The sequence below is a fragment of the Microtus oregoni genome, unplaced genomic scaffold, assembly GCF_018167655.1.
Source record: "Microtus oregoni isolate MIOR12 unplaced genomic scaffold, Mior012 000028F_ref0000031, whole genome shotgun sequence".
Classification (NCBI taxonomy): domain Eukaryota; kingdom Metazoa; phylum Chordata; class Mammalia; order Rodentia; family Cricetidae; genus Microtus; species Microtus oregoni.
In genome coordinates, this window is record NW_024543087.1 from 28,689,804 (window position 1) to 28,712,032 (window position 22,229).

General features: G+C 43.1%; 1 protein-coding gene and 1 pseudogene across 3 annotated transcripts in view; one reads left to right on the forward strand and one right to left on the reverse strand.

The window, feature by feature from the left end:
- The window catches only part of LOC121464465, a 31,758-nt pseudogene extending 24,963 nt beyond the window's left edge, over positions 1 to 6,795 (forward strand).
- Slc9a9 (solute carrier family 9 member A9) overlaps positions 1 to 22,229 on the reverse strand; it is a 555,668-nt gene that overhangs the window by 182,340 nt on the left and 351,099 nt on the right. For all 3 annotated transcript variants that reach the window (XR_005976519.1, XM_041677479.1, XM_041677480.1), the window contains exon 12: positions 5,019 to 5,172. Coding sequence is in view for 2 of the 3 variants with exons in the window: in XM_041677479.1 (XP_041533413.1) it covers positions 5,019 to 5,172 (154 nt within the window). In the remaining variant the exon portion in view is untranslated. The remainder of the gene's footprint in view (positions 1 to 5,018; positions 5,173 to 22,229) is intronic.

Here is a 22,229-nt window from a genome sequence, read left to right on the forward strand (position 1 = left end):
TATTATTGCTATCACTCTCATTTTATGGTTAAGAAAACTGAGGAAGTGAGAGGCCGAATTTGGAGCTTTTAGCCCAAACTTCTAAGATATAGAGTCAGGAAACGACAAATTTTCAAACTCTGTTTGCTGTGCACGCATGTATGTGTGCATCACACACATGCGCTATTGTTAAGTGCTGCGGGAGCTCCTTCCGCTCCTTCAGCCAATAGCCACTGAGATACCAGTCCATTGGGGCGTGGTCTCTCTCTCTTTAAAAAAGCAGCGACTGCTCTCCACTTGCTTTCTTGCTTCCTGCTCTGCTTCGGGCTCCTAGACTCCTTTCTTGATCGCACAGAGGGATTAATCATAATTCCAAACTGGTGTGGGATTGTTTGTGACTTACGCCTTCATCTGGAAGTCCATTCCCCACAGTCCAGCCCAGACCACCGAAGAGACAACATGTGACCTACCCGGCTGAGAAAGGTACCAAGCCATGTGGCTAGCATAGATAAGAATAATGGGTTAATATAAACTACAAGAGCTAATAAGAAGACTGAGCTAATGGGCCAATCAGTTTTATAACTTATGGAGATCTCTGTGTGATTTTCTTTGGGACTTGCCGGCTATGGGGTATCAGGTGGGACAGAAACCCCAACAAGACAGCCCTCATGTTACAGTTAAGCATGCTTAGGAACTTTGGTGCTTGGGAGGAAACCAAATAGATAAATAGTAGGAGAACTTATTATAAGCGTCCCTTCACTGTATTATTAGTGTTTCCTCACTTCAGTAATACAGGAAACTTTGTGTGTAAGCACTTGTACTTAAACCTGCTACTATTTATATATAAAATATATGTATATATATATATATCATCCATAAATAAATAAATATATATATATATATATAAACACATATATCTGGACAGAACTCTCCTTATCTCTGTGTACATTCCAGTGATAACTATTATAGAACTTAGCCAGTGGGCAAAAGTAATAAAGAAAGCATTTTGCATGGCTCTGGGCCAAAACCCAAGAATCAGTTTTAAATATACAACCAAAATACCAAACACCAGAGGAGTCAAGCTATTTAACAGGCATTTCCCTGAATGGACACAAGTTGGTACACACAACTTTGTTTCCTAGATTTGAAGAGAGAGTATGGGATGTCTTGGCTTGAATCGGGGAGGGATAATACATTCCTTTAATTCCTTTAATTCTAGGTTGTAGCTGAGGAAGTCAGATTTCCTTCAGGTCAGGCCTGGCTTTGTTGAACTTTAATTGTTGCAAGTCACTGAGAAAGACTGCATGGAGAATCTCTGTTCCAAAAGTGTGCCTGCCCAGTCCTTCCTGGAGCAGAGAATTCCCACAGGCATTCAGATGAGCTCCCTTCTGCAGGTGGGAGCAGAATGCATTATCTCGGGGCATGGGCTTTCTGTTCAAGGTGTTGGGCTCGCAGTTTTCTCAGTCTCGCCATGATGCCGCATTGCCAGGGTTTACCCATGCTGAAGGCTAGCTCCAATCATCACCCCAATGCTAGAGTTTAGAGACACACACAGAGAGGTTCTATGCCTAGATTTTATGATCTAATATCGAACACAAAATAGCTCATTACTCAGTCAAAAATGGCTACGAATAGACGTTACCACCATTCTGCCCAGGGTGCTTTGCAGTGTCGTCTGGATGGCAAGTTCTGTGCTACATCTGTAGAAGAAGCTGTGATTCCAGCTGTGATTGAGAAGGCAGGTCCTACATCTGTATCTGGGGAATGTGGCAAAGGCTCACCCTGTGGCCTGGGCTCACTCTTGTACCATTTGCTGAAAGTCTGCCAGCTCCACACCGTGCCCAACCCTGAACCATGAAAGGCATTCCCACCCCAGTTAGTCATGCAGTACCACTTCCACAGGGCTGGGCCTCTGGACTTTGGTGCTCTTTTGTAAGCACTTGTGAACTTTTAATTGGTGTTCCTGTTTACTCGTCTCTGGGCCGGGGGGGGGGGGGGTATAGGGGGTGGGGGTGGGAGTGGGGGTGAAGAGGGTCTTCACAAACTGTGTGGTCATGTACCTCATAGGAGGTTTGAAAACCTGAACTCTAACCAAGGAGAAACTCTTCTTTTCTTTTGGCATCCAAAATAACATGGGAGGAGTCCTTTTCCTTTAATATTTAAAAAGAAGCAAAGACCCAATTTATTTGAAATTGCTTCCTTAAATATATTTTACTATCATCTTTAAAAGAAATTAAGTTGCTTTAAGTCAAGAACTTCACCCTGTGGCAAGGACCAGGCTTAAGAGCGAGCTTGCCTCAGAGGTGGAAATCTCTATTTGTGTCTCCATGACATGACCATTGCTGTTTGAGTCACGTCTATCAAAGAGAAACGGATGGTATTGTTACTCATCGTCACCAACAAAAGCATTTTCCTTTCTCTCCTCCTGTGGGTAGTTGTAACTGAATGAAAAGTTCTATCTGAATTGAAAAAGAAAACCTAATTCAAGGACTTTCCAAATAATTCAAGAGAAGAAAATGTAAAGCTCAAGAAGAGAAGGGCTTGTAAAATACGTAAACAAATCACATTCTAGTGAGGCTGTGGGGCTCGTGTGAGAGCATGCTGGCCTCCTGTCCCTCAGCTTTCGCCACTGGTGTTCTAGCCAAGTTGCAGCTTGCCTGCTGTTGTTCTAAGAACAACATGAACACTGGTGGATGGGGCATTGCACAGGGAAGAGGCAGGCCCTGCTAACAGAGCAGTGGATGGGCCATTGTGAGTTTGAAAGCCGAGATAGATGTGATGGCTTCTTTAACAATGTCACACACCAGGAAAGGAGAGTGGAGCCTATGACAAGATCACTATGACATAGTGGAACCCAACCAACATCACAGATCCATGCTTTGGCGTATATACTCCTTTACCATCCTGGCTTTTAAATGTTCTTCTTGCCTTGAATTCCATCTACCAGAGATAACTTTCTGAATATCTTCCTATATATATATATATATCCTCTAATGTTCTCCTTTTGATTTCATCGGATGGGTCCCTGGGGTTTCTGTCCTGATTTCAGGTTTTCAGCTGAGAACACTACCCTTTCCACGTATCTGAATCCTGTTATTCCCTTTTCCCTTTCCCGACATTCGTCGTGGTCCTATCCATGCTCCTCCTCATTCTGTCTGGGTAGTTGACTCACCTGGGCCTTTTCTTTTGGAATCTTCCCCAACTGGGGCAGCTCCATAAGGTGACCCCACACTGTGATCTTAGCAGGGAGAATGACATTGACTTAGGATGGCCTTCAAGCCCCTCATCCTGGACGCCATGTTTGACATCATCCCCTTCCTTTATCAACCTCGTCACCTGAAGAACTGCTCTTGCCAGTCTAAGGATCCACTGTTATCACTGTCTTATCTCTTTTTTCCCACGAACTGGGCATCAGAGGCTATGTGAGTTATGACACCCGTGGGCGGTCAGCTGAGGCCACTGGAAAGACTGGGGAAGAGCTGGCTAAACGAAATATGTTACCAGTTTGGGGACAACTTGAGAATAGTTCCTTACTCATAGAAATCATAGAAAACAAATTATGTTTGATTACTTCAAGGAAACTTTGATATCTCTTCCTTATGACCTCCATAGAATATTTTGATAGTGTATTTGGGGCTTCAGTAGGAATTCCCTTCCTTGAAGCTCTGTCGTCTATGCTTTCATTTTTCCATGCAGGGATCCAAACTACTGAATTTTATTTTCCAGAAATTTGAACACACACTGTCTCTCTAATGATTTGCAGGGGATCTGGCACTTGAGAGTTTAATGCAATGTGTGCACTCATCCATAGGAGCCTTCAGGTACCCACCACTGTGAAAGAAATTGCGGGCCACGTTTATATGGCTAGAAAATAATTCAACAAGCATTTCCAAATGCTCTCTGTTCACCTTTAGTCAAAGCACTTTTGTGTATTTAGTAATGTTCACAGTCGTTCACAGGGTTTTTCCCCTGAAATTTTGTTTAATATGCAGCCACTTGGCCTAGTTTACACATAAACTTTCTTATGCTAAATGTTTGGGGCTTGTTTCTGCTTTTTTCTTTGCCAAATGGGAAAACTTCTTGCAAATGCATAACAAAAGCATTTGTATTTATTATTAAATTCATTTAAGTTTTCATAAATTATTTTCATTTTTATTATAATCAATGTGCCATACAAAGGTGCCAAAATTGCAGTCCCTGTTAATATGAGTCTTCTTGGAAACTCTTTGTAGTTAGAAGGAGTGTTTCCTATCAGATATGGTAGGTAGAAGTTCATCCTAGAACATAGGTAGGAACTGGGGAGGGTCATGATGACGTGTGGATGACAGAAATGAAATGTTTGCTTAATCCCTTACCTTCTGGGAAATGAGAATGAGGGCCTGGGTCACAGAAACATTTAAACAAAGACAAGAACACTTTAGGACAGATTTATCCATTTTCCAGACCAGCATTGCCTATCTCCTTTTATCCAATTGTCTGCTACCCCTACAATCCAGACTTGTAGCAGCGGGCTGCAGGTGCGGCTTAGGAAAGGGTTTCTGATGGGACCTTGGCTTTCTCTTCTGTGAGACAGTGTATAGTTTGTCTCCAGTATCCCCCTTGAGAAACACATGGCTCTCTCACCAAATACATGTTCAGTAATTCAGAAAATTCTCCTGTCTTAAGTGCTAGTGCCAGGAGGAGTTAAAAACAAAGCAAATCTGCCTTCTTGTTGGTTTTGCTGCTTTTTCTTTATCAGTCTTCCTAGACTGCGGGTATCTTGAGGATAAGTGTGTATAGTCAGATGGAGGAAGTCACAGGTGAAAAAAATCTATTTGTAGGACAGCCTGGAAACAGGCATCATTCCAAGACTGTTGAAAAAAGCAGCTCAGTAGATGGTAGGTCATATTGCTTTCCCGGCTAGTGAAGGTCACCAGGACTCTGGGGACAGTTGAGGTACAGATCTACCATTGCACTCCCAACCGAGTAAGCTTTACGAGAAATCAAACCGGCCAGCCATGCCTCTCAGTGATTTGCTCCTTTTTAGTAGGGTCACTTACCGAATCTGAAGCCACGTCAGCATGGGGGTGGTTCCTCCTCCAAACACCCAGACAGTGAAGAACACGAGGAGCAGTGTGGTGGTGAACATCATCTGTTTGGGTTGAGATTCTGTGTTGCGGATGGCCAGGGCGAAGGCGATGGCGCCCCGCAAGCCTTACAGAGAAACCGAGAGGAGAAAATTAGTATCAAGACTCATTCTCTTTTCACTATATTTAGCTTCACAATTTGCTAACATAATTTCTTTATTAATTAAAATTTTTATTCAGAGATGATTATAGATTCACATGGAGTTCTGAGAAAAAAAATATACAGAAATACTTTTCCTTAAGTCTCTGCCAGTGATAGCATCTTGTGATGAAACAGTGTGGTATCTTAGCCAGAACACTGATGTCTGTCTACACAGTGAAGACACAGAACATATCTTCCCATCAACTTAGGAGTCTCACTTGCTGTTCTTTTTATAATCTCACCCGCTGTCACACACACACACACACACACACACACACACACACACACACCCCTTCATCGTGGTTACCAGTAAGTCTGCTCTCAATTCTTTGTCAGTTTACAGTTGTTTTACATCAAAGATGGAATTATTGTGTCACTGTCTGTCCAGTAGAACTCTCCAGGTATTCGCGCTGTTGATTGGACCAGAGGTCTGTTTCCATCCTTGGACCTTAATCCATGGTACGAATGTTTCACGGGTGCTTTGTCTAGTCACCTGCTTGTTAAAGAACATCTATACTTTCCCTAGTTACTAGAGATTAAATGAAGACTGTTCTAGTTGGCATCCAGGTTTGTGTGTGATACGTTTTCCTTTCTCGGAGATAATGCTCCAGATTATAGTCAGAGTGGTGTGGTATCTGCTTGCTTCATGTATACAGAAATTACCATTTTTGCATTCTGACCAGCAACATAAAATCATCTTAATTTCCATCATTTTTGAAATATTTGGTGGTGTCATTTTTTTTTAGTATAAACTGTTGTGATAGGTAGGGAATGGTAATTTATTATGATTTGAATTTTTTTTCTCTGCGTGGCCAAAAGCATTGAATATTTTAATTAGTTACTTTGTTGCCTGTGTACTTGGCTACATGAAATAGCTCTTATGGTTTTTTTCTATTTTTTAATTGCATTGCTGGAATTTCTAATTGCTGTGTGCTAAGTTCTTTATACATGGTCCATAACAGGCCTTTGTTAGATGCAACGTTTTGAAAATATTGCCTCCACTCTCTTCCTGTTCTCCATCATGTTGCAAGAACAGGGTGAAAAGAAGAACCCTATGTGGGAACGTCGCATCCGCAAGCTCTGCCTCAACATCTGTGCTGGGGAAAGCGGAGACCGACTAACCCGGGCAGCCAAGGTGTTGGAGCAGCTCACAGGCCTGGCTTTTCTAAAGCTAGGTACACCATCAGGTCCTCTGGCATCAGGATAAAGGAGAAGATTGCTGTCCACTGTCCTGTCCATGGAATCAAGGCAGAAGAAATTCTGGAGAGGTCTGAAGGTGCGGGAGTATGAGTTACAGAAAATAACTTCTCAGATACTGGAAACTTTGGCTTTGAGATTCAAGAACACATTGACCTGGGCATCAAATATGACCCAAGCATTGGGATCCACGGCCTGGACTTCTGCATGGTGCTGGGTAGGCCAGGTTTCAGCATCGCAGACAAGAAGCACAGGACAGGCTGCATTGGGGTCAAACACATAACCAACAAAGAGGAAGCCATGCGCTGGTTCCAGCAGAAGTATGATGGGATCATCCTTTCTCGCAAATAAATTTTATCCAAAAGGCTAATAAATTTTTTTTCTCAGAAATGCCAAAAAAAGAAAGAAAAAGAAAAAAGAAAAAAAAAGAAAATTTTGCCTTCTACTCCATAGCTTCTTTTTCTCATCTTTGAGTTTTTGTAGGACATTTTTTTTTTTTTAGGTTTGATGAAGTGAAACTTGTCAATTTTCAAATAAATTGTACTTTTGAAGTCAATTCTAAGGATCTGCATAAAGCTAGTCCCCAAATACTTTCTTCTATAAGTTTAATATTTAAGTTCACAACCATCTGGGGGCAGTCTTCATATCGAGAGGCAGGCTTGGGCTGTGCTTATCTTTTACTGGTGACATCTACTATTCTCATTTTCTAACCTCTGTCCAGAATCAGCTGCTTGTATTGTGAGTCTGTTTCTGAGTTCTCCATTTATCCTCTTTATCTGTGCCCATTCTTGTAGCATGTACCCTGAGTGCTGTTAAGTACATAGTGGCCTATGACAATTCTTTCTGACTTTTTGTTTTCAAAACCATAGTTTTCTGGTTTTCTTGCTTTCTTGTAAAGCTTTAGATTTATACTGTATTTATCTACAAAATAAAACCTTCCTTGGTGAACACTTCCTTTCCTAAATTGTGTCAGATAACAAGGAAAACCAGGACCCCTGAAAATGAATAACCAATTAGCTGACACCTAACACATCCTAGAGCGATCGCCAACTTTCACAAACTCTGGGACCAAAACTCATCTATCAGAACCACTTTTTCTTTGCTTTACTTTTTGTTCTATGGTAAAAAAAAAATGCTAATTGTATATTTATGAATCTGTATTAAGCACAAGAGGTATTACAAAATGAAAGGTCAGACGTCAAAGTGGGGTGATACTAATAAAAACAGAAATGCAGACTTAGATGGGGAGAAAACACAATACAAGTAGCAAAGAAGGCAAAGCAGAGGGCTCGGGGTGACCTGAGACTGCTGAGCACTGTGGCAGAAATAACACTGCCGAGCAGGAAGAGAAAGGTTTATCATGGCAGCAAGCAGGAGTTAAAGAGGTGGTGACTCAGCTGTTTTTATAGGAAGGTTTAAAGCAGGGATATAGAATTTCATTGGTCCAGTTTCTGTATTTTCTGTAGTCTATTCTGTTACTTCTCCAAGGTAGAGGTGAACAAATACCCTTTTCCCCAGAAATATGGCATCAGCGACAGACCAGAAAAATAATCCCATCCATCCAAGACCAGCTTGGTGAACCAGTGAGTTTAACTAGAATTGCTTCCAGACACATGGGGGACCCCTCAAGAGTTACATTACTGAAAAGGGGGTGTATGGATGGAGTTTCCCCCTTAGCTCACATTCTCCCTCCTGTGCGCTCCAGCACTCCAGAGCTGTGCAATTGAGGTAGGACTGCTTGCAGCTGCCTGTGGGTAGGAGCAAGCAGCTGGCATCGTAGGGGAGGGTCTAGTGACCTTCCTCACGGTTCCCTTTCTAGGAGGCACTGGAAATGGGTCTGATCTTAGGAAGAGGTCATAGAAGTAATCACAGGTGCTTTAGTATCAAGACGGAAACGGCTGTGGTTGTGCCAAAGGACAGATAGCATTTTATAACAGTTTTGGGATTTCAAATTGTTATTTTACATTTCAAATGATTGAAAAAATAACAGATACTGGGTAGGATGAGGAACCTTATAGTCATCCCAGTCCCCAGACCTTAGATTATAATGCTTCTGTCTTTGTTCTGTCCGTGCTGAGAACATCCAAGAGACAAGTGGTGTGAAAGGAGAGACAGAGGACGAGGCCAGAGAGATTGGACACATTTTGCCTGAAACAAAAAAAAAAGCCTCGGAAAGAGAGCGGAACATGCGCTCTGATTATAAAATACCTCCAAGGGACAATGTAATGGAGGAAGAAAATTATTCTGAATCTCCATGTAGACAAGGAAATGGCCTGAAGAGAGGGACGATAACGTTTGAAGTACACATTAATAAAAGCGTTCCTTTACATCGGAAGTTCTGAACGCTCAGCACCCCCACCACAGGTGTTCATGCTCTTAGACTCAGGTAGAGAAGCCGGGAGAGCAGCAAGAAGCCCCGGCGCCTGGACAATTTGAATAATGCTCTCTCCAGGATACACAAACAGCATCATTAGTGAATGAGAATGCAAGGAGACAGACTCCTATTATCCAAGGACAGGATTTATGGGTCAAGGTTGTTTAATCACGGTGCAAACCTGGAGACAGAAAGCGATCCTTTCATTTTCTCTTCTCTTCCAACTCAAATTGCTAGAGATGTCAGCGAAGCGGCACTGCCCACATGAGGTGACAGTAGAGGTATGAGACATTAAACAATGATTAATATTTGTTATTTGTTTCTTGCTATAAATCCTTGTTGTTCTTTGGAGTTTTTATAAGAAATAGTAGAAAAGAGACTACAAATGAAACCATTCTGTATCTTGCCTACTGCTAACTCATCCGTATTAGATACCAAGGACAAGGTAGAAAGCACCCACTACCCCTCCTAAACATGTTTAATAATGCATGGTTATTCCGCCAAACTAGCGCCACTAAGTCCTTAAGCAGATTCTAGGTAAGCAGTCCTTAGTTCAAACATGTACTCAAAATAGTGGCAGGTTTGATGTGTAACCCTGGCACGCAGGAGGCTACAGTAAGAGGATATCAACTTTGAAGCCAGTATGGATTGCAACAGTAAAACCCTATGTCAAAACGAAAAACCGAAACCAACCAAATAAAAAATTTTCCCCCAAACCCAACAACAACAACAAAATAGAATGAAACAAAATCCCTCCATTCCCTCCAGATCTTCCAACACTCTCCAGTACACATATACGGAAACATATCTGTCAATCTATATGAAACTTTAATATATGAAATTATATTAAAGCCTATATTCACAGGCTAAGCAATGTAAAGATTTCTGCGGGTGGAGGAGGGACCAGAGAAGTATGACAATGACCTTGTGGCAGGTTGGGAAATGTTTATTAAGTCCAAGCTCTAAGACACCGTGAAACGATGGCTCTGAATGGATGGGCACCTGACAAACTTCAGAGCTGAGGGCATTTGGAGGAGAGACCATCTGTACCTTGCCCTGGTCACACTCGGCCTGCATGGCACTTGCCCCTAGTGAGATGCGAGGGGTTGGGGTGCTGAGCTTGCTGAGTGGATCAAGTGAAGCTGACTCAGAACTTTGAAGAAGCTGAAGCTCTGTCCTGACCTGCTTGTCCCTCATGAGTCTAGAAGGTCTCACACATCTAGAGCCTGGGCAAATGTCTAATCAATGGCTGTTCATTGCTTTGATTAATGCACATATATTGATTTCCTCCTATATGGAGTTCTGTGCATACTTACCCCATCTTCTTAACACCATGGATTTAGGCCATGGAGGATTTTAGAATTAAAAAAAAAAAAAGTCATTCAGGCTACTGGAAAAAAACTATCAGGCTACTGGAAAAATACTAAGATGTAAAAAAACTGATACTGATCTTGGGATTTTTCATTGTAGCCAAACACTACCTTCAGAGAGCATACACAGCTTTGTTGGGGATCACAGGAAATTCAGAGCACAACAAAGCTTGGATTTGATTTGATTTTCTGATTACTCGGACCCCTTGGTTCACCTTTCTTCTCTTAGTTTTGGTCAGCTAGCCAAAGGAATTCTGTTCTTCTGGGAACTGGTAGACTAGAGAATTTTGCTTTAAAAAGATTGACTTTGTGAGGATTTTGACACATTTTATATGCCCACTTGGAAAGTTATCATCATCTTGGGGAATAAAGGAAATACCTGCAATTAAATGTGGTTTCACTTAAAATTGGCCTCGAAGGGCTTCTTATGTTAATTATATTGATGTTCTGCTCATAACAATAGAACACTATTGAGCCAGAGAAAGATTTCCAGCAAGGACCCCTGCTGCAGAAAATGTGCACTTTCCTGTTTATCTTTAAAAAGCAAACGTGAAGCGTTTAATCAATTACACAGTTGCAAAGGTGCTGCAAATGGGCACAGGTCAGATATATATAGCTGCATTTAAACCACGGCAATATAAATAGCTCTGCAGATATTCTTATTTAAGGTGCAAAGCGGCGGTAATGCAAAATGGTAAATATCTCCTGAGCACCCATTATGTGCCTAGCTTTAGACAAAACACAGAGTAGGAGTGAGTAAGGAAGGTTCAGTTTCCCTAAGGCCTTGAGTTCTACAAACACCTTACAAGGTGGAGCAGGAGGGAGGAGGGGAAATAACATTAAAGATGTTTGTAAAACACACAGCGCGCGCGTGCGCGCGTGCACACACACACACACACATGTTGGGGGAGAGATTAACACAGATATCCATGTATATAGTTTTAAACATAGTTACTTTATTTTTACTTCACGTATGTGGATTTTTGCCCATACGTACGTCTGTGTACCGCACACATGGCTGGCACCTGTGGAGGCCAGAAGAGGGCATCAAACAACCTGGAACTAGATTTACAGATGGTTGTGGGCCTCCATGTGGGTGCTGGGAATTGACCCTAGGTCCTCTGGAAGAGCAGCTAGTATTAATAACTATAGAGATATCTCTCCAGTCCCTACATACATATGGTTTTAATGCGGTTAAAATGGTGGATATGTTCTCCCAAGGAACTATAGGTTAGCCCGGTAAGGAACACATACCTTCATGTTGTTGTTCAGAGGGGTTCAAGAGACTCCCCCAAACAATATAGACTATCAAAATTGTTCTCAATTACTTCCTGGAACAGGGAGGCAATACCACGGTGCTGAGGACGCCACATTTCACTCACAGGATTTGGAAAGACCATCCTAGTATTGACCTGGAGGTTTTGTCCCCGGGGACCAGCCTTCATAGTGTTGAAAGGTGCCATGCAAGCCACCAAGGGAAAAAAATGTCAACAATCATACCCAGCTAGACAGCTTGAGAATCATAACAACAGAAGCAGCAAGAGCTCAGTGGTGCTTGTATCTTGAGGGAACCAACAGCTATCTGATTTGACCTAAAGCCCAGTGACTTCTAGGGAATTTGTGCCTGGTACCATAAACCCAGCCAAGAACCTATGGGTGGAGAAGTCAAAAGGCCTAGGGGAGAGCCTACTAAAGGAATCTGGTACTGAAGTATTAAAGCCTTCTAAATGCATCTAAATGCTCATCCTTACACCCACAGATAGGTGCCGCTTTCTCATCTCTTTGAGGAAGCTTCTTTTTACACCAGACAGAGACAAAATGTAGAGTGACCATGGGTGCTCAGAACCAAAGGGTACATTGGTAACTCCACCCCTAAATCTTAGGGAGCATCTCGGAAGAAGAGACGGAAAGATTGTAAGAGCCCGGGGACCCAGGTGACTGTTATGCAATCGTATCTTTGGGATATGATAGAAGTGCTGCTTCTATGAACTCTCAGGGATATGGCTACCTATGAAGATCTCGCCGAGTTCACATGCCAACATGATGGAGGAGACTTTCACAAGGGCCCATCTCTAGATGGTGAGCTACAGGCAGTCAGTGGGGATGAGGGAATAAAAAAGGCTTTTTTTCTTTTTCTTCGGGGAGGATACCCCAATCCTAAGGGGTCAGCCCCAAGCACATGCACCCAAGATCAATAATAATTGGACTCAGTAGTGTGTGTGAGTGCGTGCATGCGTGCGTGCGTCCGTGCGTGCATGCGTGTGTGTGTGTGTGTGTGTGTGTGTGTGTGTGTGTGTGTGATTATAGAAGAAGCCAGAAGAAGGCATTAGATCCCTTGGAACTGGAGTTACAGAAAGCTGTGAGCTGCCATGTGGCTGCCATGAATCAAGCCCAGGTCCTCTGGAAGAGCAGACAGTGCTATTAACAACTGCACTCTCTCCAGCCCCTGCTAACCCATTTCTAAACGCACATTTTAAGCTTGACTTGTGGTCTTAAACCAGAGTGCACATCAAAATCTTGTGGAACTTAAAATCTTTGTGTCAGGGACCTAATAGAGATTTAGATTCTGTAGCAATGAATCAGGTGATAGCTCAGGGCACTGGTCATGGTGGCCCAAGCCTATCACATCAACTCTGTATCAGCTGAAAGTCTACTTTGCGCCTCATGAACTCCACGTTCTCTTCCATGTTTTTCAGAGAAGTCCCCGCAAATCCTAGTTTATGAGGTTGTAACTCAGATTAACACATAGCTTCCCATAGTCCACAGGAGCCTGTCCATCAAAACCCCACTCTATGTTCCTTTGTCTGCTCTCACCCAGAGACTCCGAAAGCAAGGCAACATTCAGTGGTCTTTATGCTAGGAGCCCACTCAGCTTCTTGCTTCACCTACAGAATTCTGCATTTTCTTTGGGCTTCTCCAGTGTCTGACCATTTGAACTGTTTCTGCCCACCCCTCACTCTCATGGCTTCTTGGAATCCTCTGGTCACATTGTTCTCTCTTTGAAATCCTATATAACACACTGATCATACCATTTGAATTACTAAATTGTAATCGCGAGGAATCAATATTTAATGTGGCATGTTCTTTTTCTCCCAACTTCTAATCTCTCAAAAGGTTAGAATTACATCTTTTTAAAGTATTTCCCAGATTTCCCACAGTAACATGGGTGCGACACTCAGCAATGCTCTTAAAGTGAACAACTGCATTGATTTCTAACTTCCAGATAAGATATGACAATATAAATGTGTGATTAGTTAATTCTTCAATTCCTTCAGCATTCAGAGTTGAGTGGCAAATGAGAGCTAGCTCTTGACTTAAAGGTGCATCCAGGTTAGTTACATAGGGTGCTGGGAAGAAAACCATAGCAGGTATATACCCCTGTGTATACATGAGGGGTTCAGTGTTAGGATGCTTAGGGAAGCCTCGCAGGCTAGTGATGCTTGAGCAGAGACTCCCATAGAAGGATAAGCCTGGTTGGCACCTGCTCACCTTTGGGAAACTTGAGCAAAGCTCGAAGGTGGGGAGCTGCAGGTCAGGGTGGCTGGAGTAAGCTGAAGAGATTTGGACTGGGAGACTGTGGACGGATGAGATGCCATAGAGGTCACAGAGCCAGGTAATAATGGTGAGAAACTTTAGGAAGGGCTTATGCAAGAAAGTGATTTCATCTGTTCATCATCTGTTCAGTGGTTAGAAGAGGACCCCTGGCTGCTGTGTGGAAGCCATATTTCTAGGCTGAAAACAGGAGCCAGTGGGCCCGTGAGCCAGGCAGCAGGTAAGGATGCTCACTGGGGTGGGAGTGTGGTATGTCCTGGCACATCAAAGCCTTAGTCTTTATTGGTGAGTCAGACGAGGCTCTCTCTCTCTCTCTCTCTGTGTGTGTGTGTGTGTGTGTGTGTGTGTGTGTGTGTGTGTGTGTGTAGGGGTCAGAAGAGGGTGTGGGAGGGTCAGGGTCAGATGAGGGTGTGAGGGAGGGTGTGTGTGTGTGTGTGTGTGTGTATGAGAGAGAGAGAGAGAGAGAGAGAGAGAGAGAGAGAGAGAGAGAAGAAGGAGGAGGAGGAGGAGGAGGAGGAGGAGGAGGAGGAGAAGGACATTTGTGTGTGGGGGGGGGGGGAGGGCAGCCAGAAATACACTGTGTCCTGAGCACTCAGAATGATAAAAGGAGTGTGTCTGGGGATGAGGTCAGGGGTGTGGCAGGGGCGGGTGAGCAAGGTTTGGATTATAGCTACATTTATATGAGAGGTCAATTAGTTTCCCCAGTGGAGAGACTGAGTAGGCAAATGCTTAGGTGAAAGAATCCATAATTCAAAGGTGGTTAGCATCCTCTAAACAGAGAGTAGGAGGAGGAGGGGGTACTTTGGGATTTGAAAAGTACGGGAAGGTAAAGTTTATTGCAAACCGTGTTGGTGTTTGCTTCTTGGCCTTTGTGCTCCCTGTCCCCTCAGCTAGCCTCTGCTCCCGTGCTCCCACGCTACTCCTCCCTGCTACACTGCCTCTCCCTGGGCTGCTCCCTGGGGCTGCTCATCTCAGGTCAGGCCTGCCAGACCCCATGAGCACAGTACCTCCACCTTCACCCAGTACTTTGCATGTGTATTTTCATTGTTCCCTTGTCGTCTGGAGTGTATGTATTTTTTCATCTTTCTTGACTAGAAAGTCAGCTGGGGAATGGCAGCCCCAGTCTGTGGCATTTGCTGTGACATCCCCCTGGTGCTGGAATGGCTTCTCTCTCAGGGTAAGCACTCCTGGAGCCTGCCAGGTGAGGAATACTGGAATGAATGGAGGAAGGAAAGGTCATTTTTGCATTTGAAAGTGTTACTGGAATCCAAAAGGAAATGAGCAGGAGATGGACTGGGGTGCAGAACTGTTCCCGAGAAACCTATCTGTCCTTTGAAAGAATTGTCCTTTATGGGAGTCTTTCAGCTCCCTGTCTTTTCCATTTGGAATAAAAACCAGTCTAAGCCTCCCCACCCCCTCACTTCAACTGCTGTGAGGGGGTTGATTTCAAAGATCTAGCACATTCTTATTATTAGTCTGGTAAATCAAAGCCTGGGACAGGTCTACAATTGAATTATGTATAGCTTTTACACTTGCTAAAGTCTTATGACCTTGCACAGGGTAACTACTTTCAGCAAAAATGTCAGTCTGGTTTCAAAATACGCTTTCCCGAATCGTGCAACCTTGCTACGTGGTTCCATTTTCAATTCAACATCATTTTATCACAGGGAAGAGAAGCCAACAGATTGTTTGCAGAGGAAAAATTGTCCACATTCAGAAATAAATTGAGTCCTTCTAGAAAGCAAGCTTGTGTTAGACAAGTAGAACTTTCTTTCCTTCATCTCCCCATGAACTTGCATTACTAAAACTCAAGGCTGCAGAGGAGGAAAGTAATGCAATAGCAATATATTTTTATCTGGAATGAAGTTTGTTTTTAGAAGCCCTGGGCAGCAGGAAGGGTAATTGGGGATGGGATTAACTCTGCCACAGCTCTGAAGTCAACACGCAGAGCTGCCTCTGGCTCTAGAAGTTGGTTTTTATATAGGAAAGATGGATGTGCTAGCATACCGTGGGCTGATCCTCGCTGCCAGCTCCATCTCCGACAGTGGGTGTCCAAAGAGAGTCGACATCCTCTGAGACACACTCAACTCCTGGCCAGGCTGTGCTCAAGAGAACTCAAAACTTTCCATGTCGAGCAGAAGCTCTCAACTGGGGCAATCTTCCCCCAGGACATATTTGGCAAAGTCCAGAAACATTTGTGGGTATCCTGGGGCTGGGAAGCGGGGTGTTGGGCTGTGCAGTGGGTTTTGGGAGCTAGTGAGACTTTGCCGTCATCCTCAGGGCAGAGGCCAGGGATTCTGCAGATTCACAATGCACACAATAGCTATCATAGTAACTAGTGGGACTTAACTGTCAAGAATTTTTAGAGTTGATAAACCTCACTTTATATCTGAGATGTTTTACATTATAATATTATTGTAACACTGATGTAAACAATAACAACAATTCTCTAGAGGCTGCTTTAGCAAAGATTGCTACTTCATAGAACCTACTTGAATATGGTTTCAGGTTCTGCAGAATATGGTCCCAGAATTTCTTCAACTTCTAAAGAGCCTTGTTTATTAAGCTTGTGGTAGACACAACACTGCCTTTCTTCTTTCTTTTTTTTCTCCCCCTGAGATAGGGTCTCACTGTGTAGACTTGGCTGTTTTGGAATTCACTATGTATGTATGTATGTATGTATGTATGTATGTATTTATTTATTTATATATATATGTATGTATGTATGTATGTATGTATGGCATTGAATTTGTACTTGTCTCTGCCTCCAGTGTTCTGGGATTGAAGCCATGCACCAATATGCCTGACTGAGATTTCATTTCTAAAGACTTGACAGGTGACATTGATCTTGCTATTCTAGACAATGATAATGTAGCTTGACTCATTATTACAGTTTGCTTTTCCATTTCTGAGGCAAAACACGGACCAAAAGCAATTTGGAGAGGAAAGGGTTTATTTCCATCTTAAACTTTTATAGTTCCTCACCAAGGGAAGCTAAGGATAAGAGGTAAGAGAAGCTCAAGGTAAGAACCTGGAGGCAAGAACAGAACCAGAGGCCACCAAAGAATGCTGCTTGCCAGTTTCTCATTCTTGTTCAACCCAGCATCACCTGCTGAGGATAGTGTGGAGGCCCAAAAATGTGAGCCTATTCTACCTTGTCTGAAGGTCAGAGAGTTTGAGGTTGCTCAAAGTTGTTAACAACAACTCTGGCTACTACACACCCTGACCTAGGGTATGATTACTTGGTGTTTGGGACATTAAGATGGCTCATACAGGTAGGTCTACTCTGCCATGACCAAAGGTCAGAAAATCCTAGCATGCTTCTGCTCCTTCTTTAGAATTAGGAGGCCTGACCTAGGGAGTGGCTGCCTTCAGGATACTCAGTCTAGGCTGGGTTCACTGTCTAAACAAAAGAATGCTTTTCTCAAGAATTAAGGACTTGATGTCCCAAGTATCGAGGCAAATAACTGTTCTAGTTGACCTTTGTATCATGTTAAAGCAGTCTTTTGCTTTTTCCCTCCTTTTTGTATTGGGATTTAAAACTGTATGGAAAATTAACCATGGGGCGAACTCAGAACTCAGTATGCAGGAGACTGAGTGGCCCTCATGATACTATCCTATGTCTCTGTGGTTCTTTCTTATCTCTGTTTCTCCTACCTAACATTTCTAATCCCCACACCCCTACCCCGAAACATATGAACCCACCTGGCTAGGACACAACAGAAGTCACCCCAAAAAGGTGACTCCAACAGTGTAGCGTTGTCCATAGTGGGCATGGCCCTTTCATATCAATCATTAATCAAGAAAATATTCCACAGACCAACCTGATGTAGGCAGTCCCTCAATTCCATCTGATGTCCACTTGTATCAAGGTGACAAGAACTAACCAGGACACTTGGTCTCTCCAATCAAAACCTTCACTTCATCTGGCAGCTGGAATGAGCATCCCATCAGGAAGAGTGCTGTTGTAAGGAATGTATTGAAGGGCAATACCCCTTCTTCCCAAGAGGAATACATTTTAAAGTATTCAGAGGTATAATGGTTCATGCATGCAATTCAGGCACTCTGGAAGCTGAGGCAGGAGGATTACCATTAGTCTGGGGACAGTTTGGACTACAAAGGAAGTTCCTAGACTACCCTAGGATACATACAGCATAAGTCTTGTCAAAAAAGAAAGAAAGAAAGAAAGAAAGAAAAGGAAAACACCTAAACCAACAAATCTTATGCTTTTATGTTTGCCCATGGGATTGAAAAGTGTACAGAGGGTGGTTGCTGTAATGACCCAGGTGACCATTTTGCTAATGACAGCAAAGACTGAGTCAGAGACAGAGCAGCTGCCAGGGTACTCTTCTTTCTCTCAGCAGGAATCACGAGTCCTCTAAAGCTCCAGACTTTGGAACAGATTCCTTTGGGACTTAGGGAGATAGCATGAGAAGTCTTGCTTATTACAGAAATTCAGTGTCTGAAACACAGGCTGACCAGTGATTGAACTTTCTCGATATATCAGAGCTAATGCTGCACAATGTTGAGTTCCTAAACTGCCCTATGGTTGTTCAGTACAAGGCATTAGTAAATGCAACTGCTTTCTTGCTCATTTACACATATAACTTATTTGAATCAATTCTATTGGTTTCTTTCGAGCTCTATCTATAGAACCCGAGGCAGATATTACAAGGGATTTGTGCTGGCACAACGAGACTAATTTTTGAAATTGTTTTGCTGATGTTAATAGTTTTCTATGGTTTTGTCTACACTATGCCCCAAACCAGCAAACAATTAGTAAGTAAATTCAGGCAGAAAACAGGATAGAATTACATGGCCTCTTTGTTTGCCTCAGTGGAAGATTGATTTGGTTAGAACTATCAATAAAATATTTGTTCATTGTGGACATATTGAAAACCCCAAATGCCCATGTAGAACTGAGTGTCTAAATTGTTCATGGTCCTGTGTCCTTATAAGATTGTATTCCTGGAACATGGGGAGTCGTGACATTCTGGTTTATCACCTTTCATTATTGAGTGTGTTGGGGTCTCACATGCTTTCATTGGTTTTACCATCTCAAAAGATAAATGAGTCTGGTCATTTCAAGATACTGTCACTTTCTCACCCCCCATAAATGCCAAAAAAGGATCTCTATTTTACATGGGTCAACTTGCGGGGGAAGAGGAACACCATATTTTTTCATATACAGACGGGCACTTTGAGTTTTCACATTTTGGTTGGTGTAGTGATCCAGGATAAAAGCCTGCACATGGAATATCAAATTGTCCTGACCTGAAGGGACAGCACAAAGCAGGGGACAGATCTGTAGCTTGCACTTAGCTTCTGCCCCAGAGTGTGTCCTCCACAGGGATTAACAGTCAGCTTTTCTTTAGAATGAAGACCTCCATCTGTGACAGGCTGCTGTTACAAGAGCAGCAGGCAGTTTGGTGGGATACTCCTCCTGTGAGGGCTGGATTGTCATCTATGATGTCGAAGAGAAGCAAAAGACGCTCTCCCTCTATGTGTTTCCAAGTGAGCAGTTTCTGGACAGGAGGGCTGAATTTTAAAGTGCCCTTGAAAACTTTTATTTATTTTTATTTATGTCTATGTGTGTGCGCCTGGTTATCTTTATGTGCATCCACATGTGTGTAATACCTATAGAAGCCAGAAGAGGGCACTGGCTCTGCTGGAACTGGAGTTAACAATCAGTTGTGGGCTTTGCAGGGCAGGTGCTGAGACTCCAACCCAGGTCCTCTTTACGAGCAGCAAGAGCTCATAACAGCTGAGCCACCTTTCCAGCCTCAAGGCAACTGGATAGCTAGTTTGGTTTTCAATACTAACCACCTAGGCTAAGAACTTTTTTTTTCCTACTTGGCAGTCTAGGAAGCTATGGGTTAGAACTCACGAATCACCAAGGGCAGAGTCCACTTCAAAGCCTGTATTCTTTGTACTTTGACAGAACCGTAGTTCCTATTTATGAAAGACTGTGGTGTACCAAGTAGCAAAATCTGACTTGCTGCTTAAAAACACAAGAGCAAGTCATTCTAGCTATAAATGTACTCTGGAGCTGAGTGAAGAATGCTAATGTTCTGACTTCCTAATCAGACAAACAAAGGGATGGGGCTGGCCACCACCCTCAACTGTGTCTCAGCTACTCCGCCGTATTCACTGCAACCACACCACCCTTGCTCAGTGGGTGAAACCGCGAGGAGCTAATGGGCTCTGTGATCCGTGTGGCTCTGGGATGCCCGTCTGCTCTGCCACAACAGGGCTGTGCAAGCCCATCCATTACCCAGATGCCTTTCTCTGTGATTGCTTGACACAGTGGTTAGAGCATTTTTGTGCTTCGGTTCCTGCATAAGCTGATTAATCCTGTCCACTTAAAGCCCTCTGAAGACCTATTGTCGTCACCACTCACTAATGCCTGCCCCAGGCCACGGAATTTACCACCTGAGAAAGAGGGGGCTTCGGCATTCTTATCCTCTAATGGAGAAAAGTCCCATCTCTGTGCCCCATTAGTTGGTTAGTGGCCTACTATTGAACTAATTAGCTCACAAGATAGGCTGAGGACAGGGAGGAGAGGGAGCACAGGACGGGGAGAGCCCTGGATTTAAGGTGAGAAGGCTGAAGAGAGGTAGGTCGGAGAGTGAATGCACCGAGGGTGATGGCATGGTTGGGCTGTCCCGCAAGAGAAAGGAAAGACAAACCCTTGTTACAGGTGCCGACTTCCGAGTTTTAGGTAAGCCAGAACACACATTTGAGAACACTATCTTCCTAAGTATAAATTGAGTTTAACTTCAGTTTTGATTCAAATAACCTCAGGGCTTTTAATAAGAAAGCAAACACATTCCCCCAGCATAGAGCAAGCAAAGATTTGAAAAGTATTTTCAAAATCACACGTTACTTTTGAAGGCATGTTACTATTACCAATGTTCAGGCTAGATAATAGTAGGTTTCATTCGTTAATCTCTTGCTTTGAAATTATTGTTGCTTCTCTCCCACCTATGGAAATGGACAAGGCTGGTGTGAGCTGGCAGGACAATTTTGTAATATCTCCTGGAAATAATACAAGATAGAATGGATAATTTAAAGTGGAAGTGTACATTAAACGAACCATTTAAGCTGGGTGGACAGTGTGGAACATTGTTTATGCATTTGCCTATTGTCTACCAAGTATATGTAGAAGGATAATCAGTTTCCTCATGGAGTGTTCTGGGGCTGAGTTATAAAGTCCTTACAAAACTCCCAACCTAGAAGAGGATACAGATAGACAGACTGACAACCATGGTAGAATATAATCTTCTAGGAAGGGATAGCATGAGGGGCCATAGGAACAGATAAGAAGGATATCAACTCAGACTTGAGGTGTCACAAAGCTTTCTAATAAGAAAGGTCTAAGCTGAGATCTGAAGAATCAATAGAATTATTAAGAAGTAAAGGTGGGTTCGAAGAAAGTGATTAGCCTGAATGGATTGGAAGGCATTCAGTCACTAGATAAACAGCGCTATGCTGATCAGTTGACAGATGGAGGCACCTAGAAGTGGCTAGAAAAAATGTCCAGTCTTTTGGCATTGTCACATGACATCATCTTCTACAAATGTGTTCGGATGCATTCACAACCATTCTAGAATGCATGTGGTCCACAGACCACACTGGTTGGAGAAGCCTTCAAACAGAATTCAATGACACACTCAGAACTGAAGCCACTAATTGTAATAACTTTTGGGAACATTCTTCTTACAACTGAGGGGAAACAATAAATATTGATGAAAAATTGACTTTCAAGTTTTTCCTCCATATCTTTCTCTTCTTGTGGTGCAGGCAGCTATTGGAACATGAACATGAGCCAGCAGATGTTGGAATGGATAGGGAACACAATCGGGAAAGTCTGGCGGACTTGGCTTTGTTGTTTTGGTGATTGTGCAATGAGCTGAGGGATGCATTTTCATATAAATCTGCATTGTAGTCATGTTCCCCTAGTTAAAACTTGTCTTGGTTTTTGTGAAAGGCCACATCATGGCCTCTACATCTTCTTCCAAGTGAAGCAAAAGGGAATAAATTCAGGGGAAGGTGCCTTTGCTACACCCTCTGGCTTCTGCCACCACACTTTCTAGTCTCCCAGCCAGATAAGCAGAGGATCTCTGCATGGTAGCTCCTCCGCCCGGGGAGTCTACAGTTCCCAAATCAGTGGTTTCAAGAAGGCTGTCAGGGCTCAATTAGGCTTGGCATTTCCCCTCCTTCTATCAGCTCCTGGCTCTTATTTAGTTTTGAATTAAATAAAAATTGCAGCACATGGATTTGAATTAAAACAAGAAGACTGATCTTTGTAATATGCACCACATCAATAGGGAAGCTAATTTGTGCGAAACACATCTCCTCCTTTAATTTAAACCACAGAGAGCAGCTTCTTTGCTTTCAAGGGAGCTGAGGGCTGGGGCGGGGCTATTCACTGGAGCACTACCAGGACTGTGCTTGGGATCAGTAGGTAGGAGTGGTTTCAAGGGAGC